This window comes from Nicotiana attenuata, unplaced genomic scaffold (genome assembly GCF_001879085.1).
Source record: "Nicotiana attenuata strain UT unplaced genomic scaffold, NIATTr2, whole genome shotgun sequence".
Lineage (NCBI taxonomy): Eukaryota > Viridiplantae > Streptophyta > Magnoliopsida > Solanales > Solanaceae > Nicotiana > Nicotiana attenuata.
In genome coordinates this window covers 31,009-47,684 of record NW_017673901.1, presented here as the reverse complement: position 1 = coordinate 47,684, position 16,676 = coordinate 31,009, and the positions used below count along the sequence as shown (strand labels likewise).

Below are 16,676 nucleotides of genomic sequence, written 5' to 3'. Positions count from 1 at the left end.
TGCAGGAAAAGACTCACGGTCAAAGCAGGATAATCAACGATATGATCAAAAATCGAGTAACAGGGAATCTGGTTCTTCATCAAGGTTCAGAAATGACCGAAACAGACAAGAGTCACGAGATGATGACAGAAGTTTAAAGGCGAGATTCGGTGGATATAATTTCAATGTTACTACCTCCGAGCTCGTAGCTGTTTTGAGGAGCATGGGAGATAAGGTACGGTGGCCAAAAGAGATGCGGTCAAATCCAAATAGGCGCAATCCAGATCATTGGTGCGAATTCCACAATGATCACTGGCACAAGACTTCAGAATGTAGATTCTTACAAAGTGAGGTGGATCATCTGTTGAAACAAGGGTATCTCACTGAGTTATTTAGTGAGAAAGGTAAGCAAGCCTATATGAAAAATAGGCAAGAGCCACCAAAGCCCCCATCACCCAAGAGAACCGTGAATGTTATAAGTGGGGGAGAAGATATTCATGGTGTAACATATACGGCTTCCAACAAGGTTTCTAAAGTAACGATTACACACTGGAAACGGGTACGGCAGGTGTTTGAAAACGAAAATATTTCTTTCGATGATGCAGATACCGAAGGAGTGATGACCCCCCACAACGACGCTCTGGTAATATCTTTACTTGTACACGACACTAATGTAAAACGAGTTTTGATTGATCCAGGAAGTTCCGTAAATATTATACTACTAAGGGTATTACGTGAAATGCAAGCTGAAGACAAAATGATACCGAAGGCGCATACCTTGTCCGGGTTCGACAATTCAAGTGTGGTAACAAAAGGAGAGGTAATTCTAACAACTTTTGCTGCAGGTGTTGTTAAAGAAACTAAATTTCAGGTAGTAGATATGGAAATGGCTTACAATATGATCATGGGGAGACCCTGGATCCATGATATGGATGCTATCCCGTCAACTCTACATCAAGTTATTAAATTCCCATCACCGTGGGGGATTCGCCAAATTCGTGGGGATCAGCAGACAGCCAGGAGTATTAACGCTGTAACAGATACGAGCACCATAAATAAAGAAAAATAGCAATTACAGGAAACAGTTGAAGGTCAAATCTCAGCTGAGCAAGGACGGACAAATGTAGACTCGAGACCTGACACAATTCAAGAGCCTGAAGAGAATGAAAATATCAAAACAACAATTGAAGAACTCGAAGCTGTGATATTATTTAAGCAATGGCCTGAACGGAAGGTTTATGTTGGAGCCAATCTAAGCTCCGACATGCGAGGTATGTTAATTGAATTTCTGAAAGCTAACGTGGATTGTTTTGCTTGGTCCCATGCTGATATGACAGGAATACCACCGGATGTGATGACTCACAAACTAAATGAAGACCCATCATTCACACCAATAAAGCAAAAGAAAAGAAAGCAAGGAGCTTTCGAAAACCAGGTGATTCAAGATGAGGTCCAAAAGTTATTAAAAATTGGGTCTATCCGTGAGGTAAAGTATCCAAATTGGTTAGCTAATACAGTTGTAGTACCTAAGAAAAATGGTAAGTGGCGAGTTTGTGTAGATTATACAGATCTTAACAAAGCTTGTCCAAAAGATTCTTTCCCTTTACCGCATGTAGATCAATTAATTGATGCAACTGCAGGGCATGAACTTCTAAGTTTTTTAGATGCATATTCAGGTTACAACCAAATCAAAATGGATTCAAGTGATTAAGAGAAAACTTCTTTTATCACAGACAGGGGGACTTACTGTTATAAAGTAATGCCCTTTGGTCTCAAAAATGCTGGAGCAACCTATCAAAGGTTGGTCACGAAAATGTTCCAGGAACATTTAGGTAAAACCATGGAGGTATATATAGACGATATGCTCGTCAAAACCCAGCATTCTCATGATCATATCTCTCATTTATCTGTCACATTTAAAATTTTACGAAAGTTTAATATTAAACTCCAGAAATATGCGCATTCGGGGTCGCATCAGGAAAGTTTTTGGGTTTCCTTGTCTCTAACCGTGGTATTGAGGTAAATCCTTCACAGATCAAAGCAATAGAGGAAATCCCTGATGTACTTACGAGTAAAAAAGAAGTTCAAAGACTAACTGGGAGAATTGCAGCTCTGGGGAGATTCATTTCCAAGTCTTCAGAAAAATGCTTCAAATTTTTCTCAGCTTTAAAGAAACAGGATCATTTTGAATGGAACGAAGATTGTCAGCAAGAACTTAAGAATCTGAAAGTATATTTGTCAAATCCATCGTTGTTGGCGAAACCAAAGGTAGGAGAGAAGTTACTCATCTATCTTGCCGTATCAAAAGTTGCGGTAAGTGCTGTTTTAGTCCGGGAGGATCAAGGTAAACAATCTCCTATCTATTATGTAAGCAAGTCTTTGTTAGATGCAGAAACACGGTACCCGCAACTAGAAAAATTAGCACTTGCTTTGATCATGGCATCTAGAAAATTAAGACCTTACTTTCAATGTCATCCCATTGCTGTGGTTACTGCTTTTCCATTACGAAACATTTTGCATAAACATGAATTATCAGGAAGATTAGCAAAATGGGCTATAGAATTAAGTGAATACGACATCACTTATCAACCTAGGACTGCTATAAAATCTCAGGTATTAGCTGATTTCGTAGCTGATTTCAGTCAGGGGATGCAATTAGAAGCAGAAAAAGAATTACAAGTTTTTAATGGCGCAAACCCGGGGACTTGGATTTTATCACGTGACGGTTCATCTAACGTAAAAGGTGCAGGTTTAGGAATAGTTCTCGTACCACCCACGGGTGAAACTATTAGACAAGCTATAAAGTGTCATTCAATAACTAACAATGAAGCAGAGTATGAAGCTGTCATTGAAGGTTTGGAATTGGCTCGGGAACTTGGCATAACCCAGATTATAATCAAGAGTGATTCACAACTTGTTGTTAATCAGATGTTGGGGACTTACGCAGCCAGGGAAGCACGAATGCAAGAGTACTTAGAAAAAGTACGAGAATTAATAAAGCAGTTTCAGACGTGGAAAGTTATGCAAATACCAAGAGATGAAAATATAGAGGCAGATGCCTTAGCCAATCTCGCATCTGCAGCAGACGTGGCAAAAGATGCAAACGCTTCAGTCGTACATTTATTTCATTCCGTTCTTGAACCTGATAAGAATGAGGTAAATTTTAATAATTTAACATGGGATTGGAGAAACGAAATTGTTGCTTTTCTGCAGTACGGAACCGTACCTGATGACAAAAGGAAGGCACACGCGCTCCGTAAAAAGGCTGCTCGCTACTGTTTATATCAAGAAAATCTTTATCGAAAGATGTTCGGTGGACCATTAGCAAGGTGTCTCGGACCTTCCCAAACAGAATACGTAATGAGGGAAATACATGAAGGACATTGTGGAAATCACGCAGGAGGAAGATCACTGGTTAGAACCTTGATTAGAGCAGGATATTACTGGCCTAAAATGGAGGAAGAAGCGGAAAGTTTTGTAGCTAAATGTGATAAATGTCAAAGGTACGGTAACAACATGCATAGACCTGCGGAGTTGTTACATCCGGTCATATCACCATGGCCATTCATGAAGTGGGGAATGGATATTGTGGGTCCATTACCACAAGCAAAAGGACAGGTAAAATTTTTGCTCGTACTTACTGATTACTTCACTAAATGGGTAGAGGCAGGAGCATTTAAACAGGTACGAGAAAAGGAGGTCAAAGACTTCATTTGGCGTAATATCATCTGCCGATTTGGTGTACCAAAGGAGATTGTATGCGACAATGGCCCTCAATTTATCGGAGCTCAAGTCACTGAGTTTTTTGAGAGCTGGCAAATTAAGAGAATCACATCTACACCTTATCACCCAGTAGGCAATGAGCAAGCAGAATCAACGAACAAAGTCATAATCAACAATTTGAAGAAACGTTTAGAGGAATCAAAGGGTAATTGGCCTGAAGTGTTACCCGGAGTTTTATGGGCATATCGCACGACAACAAAGACGAGCACAGGTGAAACTCCTTTCTCTTTAGTTTATGGAGCTGAAGCATTAATCCCAGTTGAAATAGGAGAACCGAGTACAAGATTCTCACAAGCAACACAAGAGTCTAATGATGAAGAGATGCGGGTCAATTTGGATCTACTGGAAGGCAAGAGAGAAGCCGCATTAATAAGAATGGCAGCACAAAAGCAAGTGATCGAACGATATTACAACAGGAAAGCACGACTGCGATACTTCAAAACTGGGGACTTCATGCTTAAAAAAGTTTTTCAATCTACAAAGGCGGCCAACGCGGGTAAACTAAGTCCAACCTGGGAAGGACCCTACAGAGTTCGAGATATTGTAGGAAAAGGAGCATACGAGTTGGAAACAATGGACGGGAAGGTGCTTCCTTCGCATTGGAATGCAGTTCATTTGAAGAGATACTACTTCTAAGGAAAAACCCACGGTCAGGTATCACCATGTTAAATTATATTTGTTTTTAAATTGTTAAAATTTTACTAACGATTTTAGATGATAGGTAAAACTCTAACCCGTACTAAATGATGAGTCACGACATGTAAGGCAAAATGGAATAAACTAAAATTCCTGGCCCAGGGTTACAATTATTCTGATAGAAATTTAAACGGGTTAAGCAGTCTTCATCTATAATCGTACCTCCGAGTCCCGTATGTATTTCCTTTTCAGGAAAAGGACCAAATGAGAGAAACTATCAAGTGCTCGAGGCTTCATACTTCAACACTCAAACACTTGAGGGACTACATAATATACACAAGTATATATAAAGAGGGCAGAGAAGATTGAAGAAAAATCAAGCCTGGGAAAAAGTCAAGTGTAGAGTAATAAAAGTCAAATGAAGTCATGAGCCAAGGCTAAAGAAATCTTTACTGTAATTAGGGTAAAAGCTGTGTACTAAAGCAGGTTGTAAAGAAAAACCTTGCATTTATTGTTCTAAAACGGGTTATAAAGAAAAACCTCGTGTTTATTATTTTTTAAACAAAAAATCTGTTACAAGAAAAACAGTTACGAGAAAGTTACAGATGTATTTTAATACATGTAATATTCAAAAGCTTGTCAAAGTTCGTGAATAAAAACTTGTCAAAGTGATTCCAAACAAAACATGTGTGTTCCTATTTCTTTCATCGTATTATAACACCATTATGAAGTTGAGACGTCTTCTTCATTAAGTGTCGATATATATAAAATGGCCCTCTTTTATAAGCCTCATGTTAATAAGTCATGAGAAGAATCATAAAGCATTTTCAAAGGATAAAAATGCTAAACTATTCTATAAGTCCTAAATAGATAAGAAAAAGGCAAGAATAGAACATATTGAAGTACTAACAAACTTATTGATATAATTAAAAAGACTAAGTAGAAACTTAGTCAACAAAAAATTTATACAAGTGCCCCATTATGATAACTGGGGACTTTTTTCAAAAAAAAAATCCCTTAAAAACCGCCAAGGGATAAGCCACCAATCAACAAAACAAAAACAAAGTCTGGAAACATAAACTGGTCACTGAGGGGCTGGAATGCCAGAAGTTGTTATATTAGCTTCACTTTCATGAACAGCTATAGGTACGGTGGTAACTTCTGAAGAAGCAGCAACAGGAGCGGTTCCAGCTGGGATTGAAGTGCTAAGTTCATCGAGGGGAGCAAGAGTCACGGAAGTTTCAGCTTCCACAAACTGAGTCATAGAAGTTTCACCCTCGGGAGCTGGAATTGCAGCATTTTCAACTTCAATTGCCGCAGCAACGGCTTCTTCATTTAAAAGTTCTTCAGCCACGGGAGCTTCATTTGCCGGAGAAGGAAAGTCAAGTGGTTGTTGGGTCATCTCAATGGTTTTCAAAACTTTGGCCAATTCCGACTTTAAATCAAAGTTTTCTTGACTGGCCTCAGTTAAAGCATCACGACGAGAGTTTAGAAAAGCCCAACTCACCTCTATGTTAAATTTCTCCTCAAGAAGTTCATAATCCCTTTCCCACATAGCAAGATCATTCTTTAACACTTGATTTTCAGCTAAAGTGGAATCAAGGGTAGCTTCAAGGGAGGCATGAGAACTCTCTAAGGCACGAACCTTATCAGAGGAGATTTTCAAATCAGCTTGAGCTTGAGTCAAGTTTTGTACTAACTCTCCTGCATACTCTTCTTTCTTGTTCATGAGTACCTTAAGTTCTCTGATTTCTTCACTTGACTTTGATAACTGCTCTGAAAAGGAACACTCAAGGCGCTCCTTATCTTTCTCGGCTTTACTAGAAGAAGCCTTGGCTCCCGCTAATTCAGAAGTCAGAGTCCGCTTTTGCTGCTCCAGGTTACGGTTGCTTTCTTGCAATTCTTTTATCGTTTCTTGAGCATTTTTAAACTGTTCCTTCCAATTAGTTGCTTCCAGCTGGGCTTCCTTAGCTACCCTCTCAGCCTCGAGAATAGTCTTATCAGACTCACGGGCCTTCTTTTCTAAAAGGGAAATTCTTCCCATCAATTCCGTGCCAATGAGGTTGGCCTACAAAGACAACTCATGAAAATAAGAATCTAGAGATAAAAAAAAACTTATTAGAAAGTAAAAGGAAGAATACCTTCAATGTAGAATGAACTATGTCATTCATCAAAGTTAAGCAACTGTGACTGTCCATCTTCTTCTTCTCAATGTCTCCAATTAAAGGCTCAAGCCAGACATCTGCTCCACCAGACTTCCTTTAAAGATTGTTATTAGCAGGAACCTCAAGTGTGACACTCCTCATAGCCAAACTTCTGCTACTGGAACCCTCCTCTGCATGCTGAACAGAGGAAGGGGGAGCATAGAAGGAGGAACGGTAGAAGAGGTGAAAATAATAGGAGTCGAAACAGGTAAGGGAGCATAAATTGGCAAAGGAGTAGGAACAGATGAAATAGGCAAGGAAGCACTTGAAACCAAAGGAGGAATAGAAGGAATGGGAATGGAGGAGGAAAGAGGAACTTCATCTAAAACCGGACCTAGTTCACCACTTTCGAAACCGTCAGCGAAGAGACGTTGAGTGGATTCAATGGTGTTCCTTGGAATGGTTTCATCATCAGAAACAACAGTAACAGGTTCGGTAAGAGAGGAGGCACGGGCAGAAAAAATTTAATGCTTCATCTTCAGAAATGATGCGTCTCCTGGCTCTAGGCCTAGCCATCAAAGATGTGTCTTCATCTTCATCATCCTCAGAATCCTCTTCAACAATTTTCCTCTTTGACGGTCGTAGCTTGTCGTTCTCTCCGAAAGAAAGGGGTAGTACCTAGAAGNGGCAGGAGAAATTTCAGCTTCATCTTCGGAAATGATGCGTCTCCTGGCTCTAGGTCTAGCTATCAAAGAGGTGTCTTCATCTCCATCATCCTCAGAATCCTCTTCAACAACTTTCCTCTTTGACAGTGTAGCTTGTGCTCTCTCCAAAGAAAGAGGAGTACCAAAAGAGGCTCGAAGGGCAATAGCTACTTCAGCTGACATTCCTCAAATAGCAAATCCTGACAAAAAGAAGGATAAAAAGTTAAAAGAGGGGAAAAAATTTAACATACGGGAAATAATAAGGGACGCATACCGTGAGTTTTTACTTTCCAACCATGTTTGTTGGAAATAGATTTCCAGGTTCGTGCCTCCATAGGCACGGCTTTCAAAATAGCATCTACCCAACCACGGAAATTAGGAACGGGTTCCACATCTCCCATGGTTGCTACAAAAAAGCAAAAAAGAATGAAATTAGAAAAGGAGTTGAAATAAAAAAAAACAGATACGGTAAGGAAGAAATACTTACGTGCAAGGTTCCATTTCTCAGGAAAAGGAATATTTGATTCACCCACCAAACCAACTGTGGGTACCGCAACATAACGGGTGTACCAGCCTCGATCTTTATCATCTTTAGGGCTTACCAAAACCCTTTTACTTCTTACAGTTAGGGTAAAAATACCATTGCGGAACAGTTTAGGGTGGTAAAGATGAATTAGATGGGAGAAGGTAAAATCAACACCAGCCTTGGCCGATACATACCTTAAACAAGCCACTGCTCTCCATACGAGGGGGCCAATTTGAGCCAAACAAATCTTGAAAAAATGACAGAAATCGAGTATGACTGGGTCGATAGCAGGAATAAATCCCAAAGTAAAGGGGTAAGTATAAACAAAGGAAAAACCAATCCTATAAGAAGAAATTCTCTGGTTTGGGTTAGGAATAACTATATGAAGGTCATCTCTCCAACGACAATCTTTTCGAACAGTGGAAATCAAGGGTTCAGTAATTAAAAAAGGATAGGTTTCAGCATCAATTACATGGTCACGAAGGGATTCTTTATCATGCTCGAAAGATAAGTCGGTTGGCACTATTTCTTCAACCAAAGGTTCTTGAATAGTCTCAGAAGATTCTTTGCCTTAGAAGAGGATCTCTTAGTGAAAGAACCTCTAGAAATAATGCCAGAAGAAGGAGTGATGGAATCAGAGGTACCACCACGAATGGACCCTAGGCCACGAAGCGTACCTCCTCTACCTCTTCTGTGTCTTACAGGGGCATTGGGGAAACTGTCAAGAATTGGGACTCTCCTAGGGTTAGGATTCGAAGATGACATGGTAAAAAGATATGAACTGAGGAAGAAGTGAATAAGAGTAAATAGTGAAATACTTGGTAAAAGTTTGTGGAGAAGAAGACAAGGAAAAAAGGGTTAAGTTTATATATAAAAGCAACCGTCAAAGATTACGGAGTGTAATGATGGAAAGCCTATAATAAAGGCAACTATCACTTCGTGAATAGTGGAGTTGAAGAAGCCTTGAAAAAAAAAGAGAAGCTGCAGAATTGCAGAGCTAATAAGAAGGTGACACGTATGCAGTGCATTAAATAGAAAAGACAACTGAAGCGTCAGTACTGTCATAGCATTGATTATGGCAAAAATTCCCTTTTTAATGAAGATCCACTTCTCAAATATTTAATTGATAAATAAATGGAAAGTGGGGACTATCTGTATTGGGAAAAAACTGAATTTATATAAGATGACGTGTCATGACACGTGGACCGGTCAAATAGTCAAAGCGTGTTAATCGGTTAGAAGGCACGAGCAACAACAGATGCGGGAGAGAAGATACTTAAAGGCACGAGCTATTATTCAAATGAAATGAGACTCGTACCTGTTCGAGTCATTTAAAGCTCGAAGATCGGAAGGAATTGAAGAAATGAATCTGATAGCATAAAGGAGTCCAAATTCAGCATTAAATGCCAAATACGTTGAGAGAATTTGTATTTAATAGGAATGATTGAGTAACGTTTCTTTTAATGTCATTTATTGCTCATAATTGCGTCATTAAGACAATGGCATTACACTTTCTCCTAGAATTAACTATAAAAGGGGAAGGTCTCAACATCTGTAGTACACGAAATATCATTGAGATTATACTGAAATATATACTTATTCATTACTTTATTGTTGTTCTCAAAGTCTCTCATTTCTTGACTATCAGTAATCCGATTTCTCTCTTAATTTCTAGCTTTAACCAAATATTCAGTTTTTTGGTTAAACAGAAGGCCAAAAAGTCTTTATTTATAGAAGACTTGCGAAACCATTTACTAGGAATCTTTTGTAGAATATTGAGATTCTCCACCTAAAATTAGGAATCTTAGGTATCCAAATAATGATAATTTTATTTGTGTTTCAATAAAAAAATTATAAGACTTTGGAAACCCTCAGATAGTTCAATCACAAAAAATTCAGCTATTTTAACTACGTAAAAACAGAAAATATAAAAGAAGTCAAATGCGTGCTGCCGTGTAAAATACAGGTTTTCAAGAGGTCAACATATATAATTATAATACCGCTGCTGCTTAATTATAGCAAAAAGGAAAAATATCTAAAATTGTCTCTGTACTATCAGAAATTGCATAATTTTGTCCTCTGATACACTCTTGGACTATGTACATTTTGTTCGCTAGCAAATCATCTTATATTTGCCTTTGTCATTAATGAAGGTGGCTACACAAAGCTTAATGAAGATTAAAGTTGCTTAATTTCGAATATTATATACACAAATTAATTTGATCCTTTTACCATATTAAAATACCTTTAGGATTACTATTTTCCCTAAAATGTTCAATGGATCAGCCAGTTTTTGGACCATTTAGAGATATAGGAATTATATGTAGAAAAATTATAAAATTCAAAAAATTCAAAAACAATCAAAATTAAACTTGTTAAGGAATTATGATATAAGAAATGCTATATCCTTAATTACTAAGAGGGTGTTTGGCTAAGCTTATAAGCTGATCAAATTGGCTTATAAATACTTTTTGGCTTATCTACGCGTTTGGTAAAATTAAAAGTGCTTATAAGCCAAAAATAAGCCAAAAGCCATAAGTTGGTCTCCCCCAACTTATCAAATTTCAGCTTATAAGCACTTTAAGTTTGACCAAAATATTTACTATTCTATCCCTAAAATACTTCTTTTTAAAACAAAACTCTTCGTATACCTAGTTCTTTAGCTGCATAGTATTAATTTCAGTACTTTTATCCAAACACGTAACTGCTTATTTTTTAAATCAGCTTCAGCACTTAAAATTGCTTTTCAGCACCTAATGCTTATCAGCTACTCTAAATCAGCTAAGCGAAACGGGCTCTAACTACATTGCATCACACGTGACGTAGATGCATACTTCATCTTTGATGCTAATGCATGCACACTAATTATTTTCAAATTCTTTGGTCCAACTTTTATTTTTAAAGGTATCACAGGTTCACTAATGAATAAGTTCTTATTAACATATGCCAGCAGGTAATATTAATTATTCTTAATTAATTCTGGATTAAAAAATTTATCTCCATATCTCTAAGTGTGCAATAAGGTTACGTTGCTTCTAGCCCTCTAATTACACACTAATCATTAATTGATTAATGCTCTAATAGGAGATTTGGTTTCTTCATATATTTATTTATTATTTATTTATTGTCTTAAAATCTTTTGGTTGGGGAAGGGTGGAGGTTGTCATCTCCACCTCCAACTTGAGATTTAGTTGTATAAATGAAGTGATAAAAGTTTATGATAATAATTTGACTTTTATTTCACGTATAATTAACCCATGTATCAACTTTAACTATTATTTGACAATAAGAAAAATAATTGATTAACTTTACATCTTTATCAGTTAGGTATAATATTTTTAATCCATTGAAGAAAATATTATTGTCTTTATGTGAAAGCTTTTTCAAGGACAATGCCATGGTAATTTTAAAATGTGTAATAATAAAGAGACACAAGTGTTTTTTTTTTTAAAAAAAAATCTTTATCTAATTAATTCTCGAGAAAATATTAGTTCCATCAGTGCATGGCCCTATCATCATTTATAATTTGCTAATACGACCATTATTTGCTAAACAAGTATAAATGAAAATAATACGTTAGAAGAGTAAAATAGATGTATTTTTTCACGAGATTTTTACAGAATAACTATTTTTTATTTTATAAAAATTATTAAGTTTCCAATATCTACTTCATTTTTCATGGTGTGTAAGCATCTTTAATTTATCCTTCCTTAACCGAGGTCTTCAGTTCGCGCGAGACTTGAGCATAAAATCGCCTTTGGTAGGAAGCGTTTTACAACCAAAATAGGACTTCCCGATACAAATTCGAATTAGCCAGGTCCCTAAGCGGGTAGGGACACTGGGAGGAAAATAAATTAATATGAATAATAAAATAAAACATGTAAATTAAAAGTAAGTAACATAATGGATGTATTTTAAGATAGTTTTACTGTCACTAATGATTGCCAAGTGGGAACGATGACATACTTGTTTTAAAATAATAGTTGAGTTAGTGATATTTAAGATCGTCTTCATATGGTGGTAAGCTAGTCAATTCACCGTAGGTAATTACATAAAATAAAAAAATAAAAAAAGGAAATAGACTCCTTTGAGGCTTTGACAAAGGATTAATTTTGACCATCAACAATTGAACTATTTTTATATAATAGGTATTTAGTAGAAAAAGAAGAAAAACCATCCTCTTGATTGAGATTTAATTTTTCTGTATCAGAGATATAAAATCAGACTAATGTAACATGAGAACTGCTGCAATACAATATTACACATGGAATTTTTTTTTTCACTATGCATGTGACATTAATTAAACTAATATGTTTGTTATGATACCTAATTACAAGTAAATATGGACGCTGGAAGCACACGTGTCACTTATTTTATATAATTAGTACAAACACAAATAATAAAATATAATAATGACAGTGGCGATATTAATAAGAGTACACCAGTAGTAACAACAATTTAAAAAAGATAAAGTAGTAGTGTGAGTGTAGCGATTAAGGGTGTGGGATAATGATCAATGATGTTGTAACAAAAAATATAGACATTACGATTTAAGTTCCATATATATATATATATATATATATATATATATATATATATATATATATATATATATATATATATATTCAATTTGTTTAAGATAATAGAAAATACTAGCATTATCGGCTATTCATTGCATGCCTCCACTAAAATTTATGAAGGACCTTTCCTGAACATTGTATATCAGGGGCGGAGCTAGCATGAAAAGTACGACTTCATGTAATTATACAGGATCGGTTTAAACCCTGTCTAGTTATTGAGAAATTCACTTTAAACATGTATATGTAATAAACTTCAGAACTCATAAATTTTAAATTAATTTTGGACGGGCTTTTAATCTAAAATATTAAACGCTTTTTTTTTCCTCTTGAATAATGATAGTATTTTAGCAGCTACTATTTCTATAACTTCTTGACTTGCTTTCTTCTGTATTTATTTATGTCCCATGAAATAAAATGTCAAAAATCTAGTACTATCATCTAGGACGTCGTTGTTCATATCTTGTGATCGATGGATTACAGACAAAGCTAAAATTGAAACAAAAACGTAGAAGTTGAGCTAAAATTGAAATAAAAAAATGTACAAGTTGAACTATTATCTTTTTTTTTTTTTGGGTTTCCCACTCGATGTCCGGTACCCGCATTGGAGCCCGACTATATCCGAATTCGCGCCGCATAGGGCCCCATTCGGGGGGAAGCGCTCCCTACCAAGGATTTTTCCATACCCAGGGCTCGAACTCGAGACCTCTGGTTAAGGGAAGAGCAGTCCCATCCACTGCACCACATCCTTTGGTGGTAAGGTGAACTATTATCGGTGCTATAGATAGTCAACGGAGTGATTGTAGGAAATAACATCATACATCCCTCCAAACTATAACCAAAGATCTTGGGATAGAACCACAAATTAATAGAGAAGTTTCTGATAGAGTTACTTCGCTCTTTAGTAAACTCTACATGACGCAAATTTAAATTAATCAGACATGTGGGTTTCAGATATTGGACGGTTAAACCAAAAAAAATGAAAATAAAAATCACTAGTTAATACAAGGTACTATCTTTTGCATGACCACAATATTATAACTTTGCAAATGCATTCACTTACAGGCAAATTTAATCTGATTTGTGCATTAGAACAAATAGTTTTTTACATCAAAAGTAAAATTAAACAAATATTTGATATGGGGCTTTTATGTTTTGTCCCCATATTTTTTGACTTTTTATTCCACTTAACTGCATGTAACATCTAAACTACTATTGACAACAAAAGTTAGAACAAAAAAAAAAAAAAGTGACACGAGCTGGCCAATCAAAAAAAAACAAAAACTTTTAATAAAACTCCGCGCGTAGAAACTTATATTACAAGAGTTGCTCAAACTTCCAAGAATCATCATATGTGACATTATTCATGTCATTATCATCATTAAGCAAGAAATCCAATGTGCTGCTGAAATCATTTTCCCATCCAAATCCCATGTTATTTTCCATTGGCCAGTCATCAAAACTTGGCAAAAACTTTAAGTCTTCAATTATGTTGGATGATGAAGATGAAGAAGAAGAAGATGATGTTGATGGGGTTGATTTAGATGGGACTAAAATCTCATGGGGTTCAATCAATGGAACTTCATCAGTACAAAAGCCATTATTGTTGACTTCCTGCACTATAGTTGAGTCAAAGTTATTGTTATTATTTATGCAACTTGTCCCCATGTTCTTGTTATTGTTGTTGTTGTCGTCGTCGTCGTCTAGTTTGATCTCTGTAATAGCAGACTGATCAATTGAAACATCATTTACTGAGGAAGGTTGCATTATTTCTTGTAAATTTTCTTGTTGAATTGACAGATTTTCTGGCTGTTCTATGTTTGTAATTTGGTCATTAGTAATAGTGGAGAGTGGCTTATGAGTAACTGGATCAATCCCCATTTTCCTCAATTTCTTCTTGATATGTGTATTCCAATGATTCTTGATTTCATTATCAGTACGACCAGGTAAATGAGAGGCAATCTTGGACCACCTGCAAACAATTTTGAAAGGTAAAGAAATGAGTAATTGTATACACTAAGGGGTCAGTTTGGTATGAGGTATAAGAAGGTATAATGGTGGTATAATTTAACACCACCTTAATACTTTGTTTGGTTAGCAAACCAGGTATAAGTTATCCCGGTGTTAATTTTAACACTGGGATAACTTATACCTTATAGAAGGTGGGGTAATTAGCACCGGTATAACTTATACCTTCTTCTTAGAAATTATGCAATTGTCATTCTTAATACAACATACCAAACAATGAATAAACAACAATCCCAGTATAACTAATCCCAGCATAACTTATCCCAATATAACTTATACCGGCATAACTTATACCGGTATAAATCGTATTCCAATCAAACGGCCCCTAATAGTAAAAAAAATATTAAAGGGCAGCCTGATTCACAAGGTATCTCGCATTGACACAGGGCTCAGGGAAGGGCCGCACCCCAAGGAGTGGGGTGTGATATAAACAACATACCCTAATGCAATCATTAGTGGCTGCTTATGCATCTCGAACCCGTAACATATAGGTCGCACGGAGACAACTTTACTGTTGCTCCAAAACTCTCGTTCAGTGAGAAAATATTACACAGTTAGTTTAAATTTTGATATGTGATAGTGGTATTTTTTTTTTTTTTTTTTTTTGACATATTGGTATCTTGTGAAGTGCAATATTTGAGGGGTCCATTTTCCCACTTGGGTAAAATTAGTCTTAAATAGGTAAGAAAAAAAAAAGAAAGAATTGATAATAACAATGACACTGAAAGCTACACAGTGAAGAATGGGTGTCTGAAATTGAGTTAAAGTTGTTGTCTATCACTTCAGACATTATTTGAAGTCACTACTTTTTTTCTTGAAGTTTGCTTTTAATGAACTCCACATGAAAGTTATTTCAAAACTCATGTTTTAAAATATTTAAATGCCAAAAGTAAAAAGTATAAGAAATAATTGGCATGTTTTTTCAAAGATAATTAAATAATTTACCTGTTGCCAAGTTGAGCATGAAGATCAATAACCATTTTTTCTTCATATTCTGATAAAAGTCCTCTCTTTAAATCTGGTCTCAGATAATTTGTCCATCTTAGTCTACAACTCTTTCCACACCTCAAAAGCCCTGCAATATAATAAAAAAACTCAGCACCCACAAAAAATGAAAAAATAAAAATAATGGTACTATTGTTAATTACTATACTATCTGGTAAAGAACCTTTCTGAAATAATTAATTAAATTAGTCTATCATTTCAAATCATTAAAGAGAAACAAGATTAGACCAATGGGAATGGAACAATCATTGACACCAAACTTTCTTATGGATTATTTGCACTGTATGACCTTTTCTAAGGCTATTTTTAAATTCTATCCCTGTCTGTCCAGTGGATATATTTCACATTTAAAAGTAATTGAATGATTCTTTTTTTTTAGGACACATCTAGCTCACTTAGTTAACAAGGATGAAAAGGGCAGTCCGATGCACAAAGTATCATGTATTCATGCAGGGATTGGAGAAGGGTCGCACCCCTACGGGGTGATATAGATAACAAACATTAGTAGCTGCTTCTATAACCGAACCCGTAACCTATAAGTCACATGGCGACAATTTTACCGTTATTCTAAGGCTGCCTTTCACGAAATTTAAAGAATAGTCATTAAAAAAGGCCATTTGTGCAAATGACCACTTTTTTCCTTATTACACAATTAGCCCACTAAAGAACATAGCCCCATAATAGAAAAGTGAGAGAGACCTGCAAGTTTAGGAACAGCTCTCCAACAACATTGGCCATTGTTGAGAATGAAGTTAATGAGCTTCTTGTCTTCCTCAGCTGTCCATGGACCTTTCTTCAATCCAACTTTATCACAGCATGGTTGTCTCCCCATTATTATTTCAAGAAAAATAGTTATAACCAAAGTTCAAGAAAATAATATTATTATCTTCTTGATTTTGAGAAATATAGATTGAGGAGAGGAACAAAAGAGCTTTTTGTTATTAGATCAAAGGAAGAGAGAGACTTAGGCAAGAATTTGAGAGAGAATGCAAAGAGAGGGCTAACTTTAGAAAACTAATTAGACCAGCACCAAAGACCACCTACTTATATATAAAATGAGAACCCCCCCACCCCACCCCACCCCACCCACCCCCTTACCCCCACCTCAGCGGGCACCACACAACACCTATAGAGAAAAAACACGGTTTATCATGTTAGAATTTTTTTGATAATTATAGTGTCCGAGTCAGTTTACGTGCACTTCGAATATTTTTATAAGTTACTTGCTATCTTCCACCAATACAGTTATCGAATTTAATACATATGTATAGATTTTGATTCACATACATTGTTA

At 36.0% G+C, this 16,676-nt stretch overlaps 1 protein-coding gene across 1 annotated transcript; it reads right to left on the bottom strand.

Moving 5' to 3' along the window:
• Positions 1-13,471: 13,471 nt before the first annotated feature.
• On the bottom strand, positions 13,472-16,396 carry LOC109217578 (protein ODORANT1-like). Its single transcript, XM_019381835.1, has 3 exons — positions 16,082-16,396; positions 15,323-15,452; positions 13,472-14,321 (listed from the first exon to the last, which is right to left on the bottom strand). The coding sequence occupies exons 1-3, from the start codon at positions 16,212-16,214 to the stop codon at positions 13,667-13,669; spliced, it is 918 nt and encodes a 305-aa protein (XP_019237380.1). The 5' UTR covers positions 16,215-16,396; the 3' UTR covers positions 13,472-13,666.
• Positions 16,397-16,676: the final 280 nt, after the last annotated feature.

Excerpts from the sequence above, each read along its gene's own strand:
- LOC109217578 (XM_019381835.1), bottom strand. The coding sequence starts at position 16,214 with ATGGGGAGACAACCATGCTGTGATAAAGTTGGATTGAAGAAAGGTCCA. Across the intron at positions 15,453-16,081 it reads AGCTGTTCCTAAACTTGCAG|GGCTTTTGAGGTGTGGAAAG; the intron begins GTCTCTCTCACT and ends ATTATATTGCAG. Across the intron at positions 14,322-15,322 it reads CATGCTCAACTTGGCAACAG|GTGGTCCAAGATTGCCTCTC; the intron begins GTAAATTATTTA and ends AATTGTTTGCAG.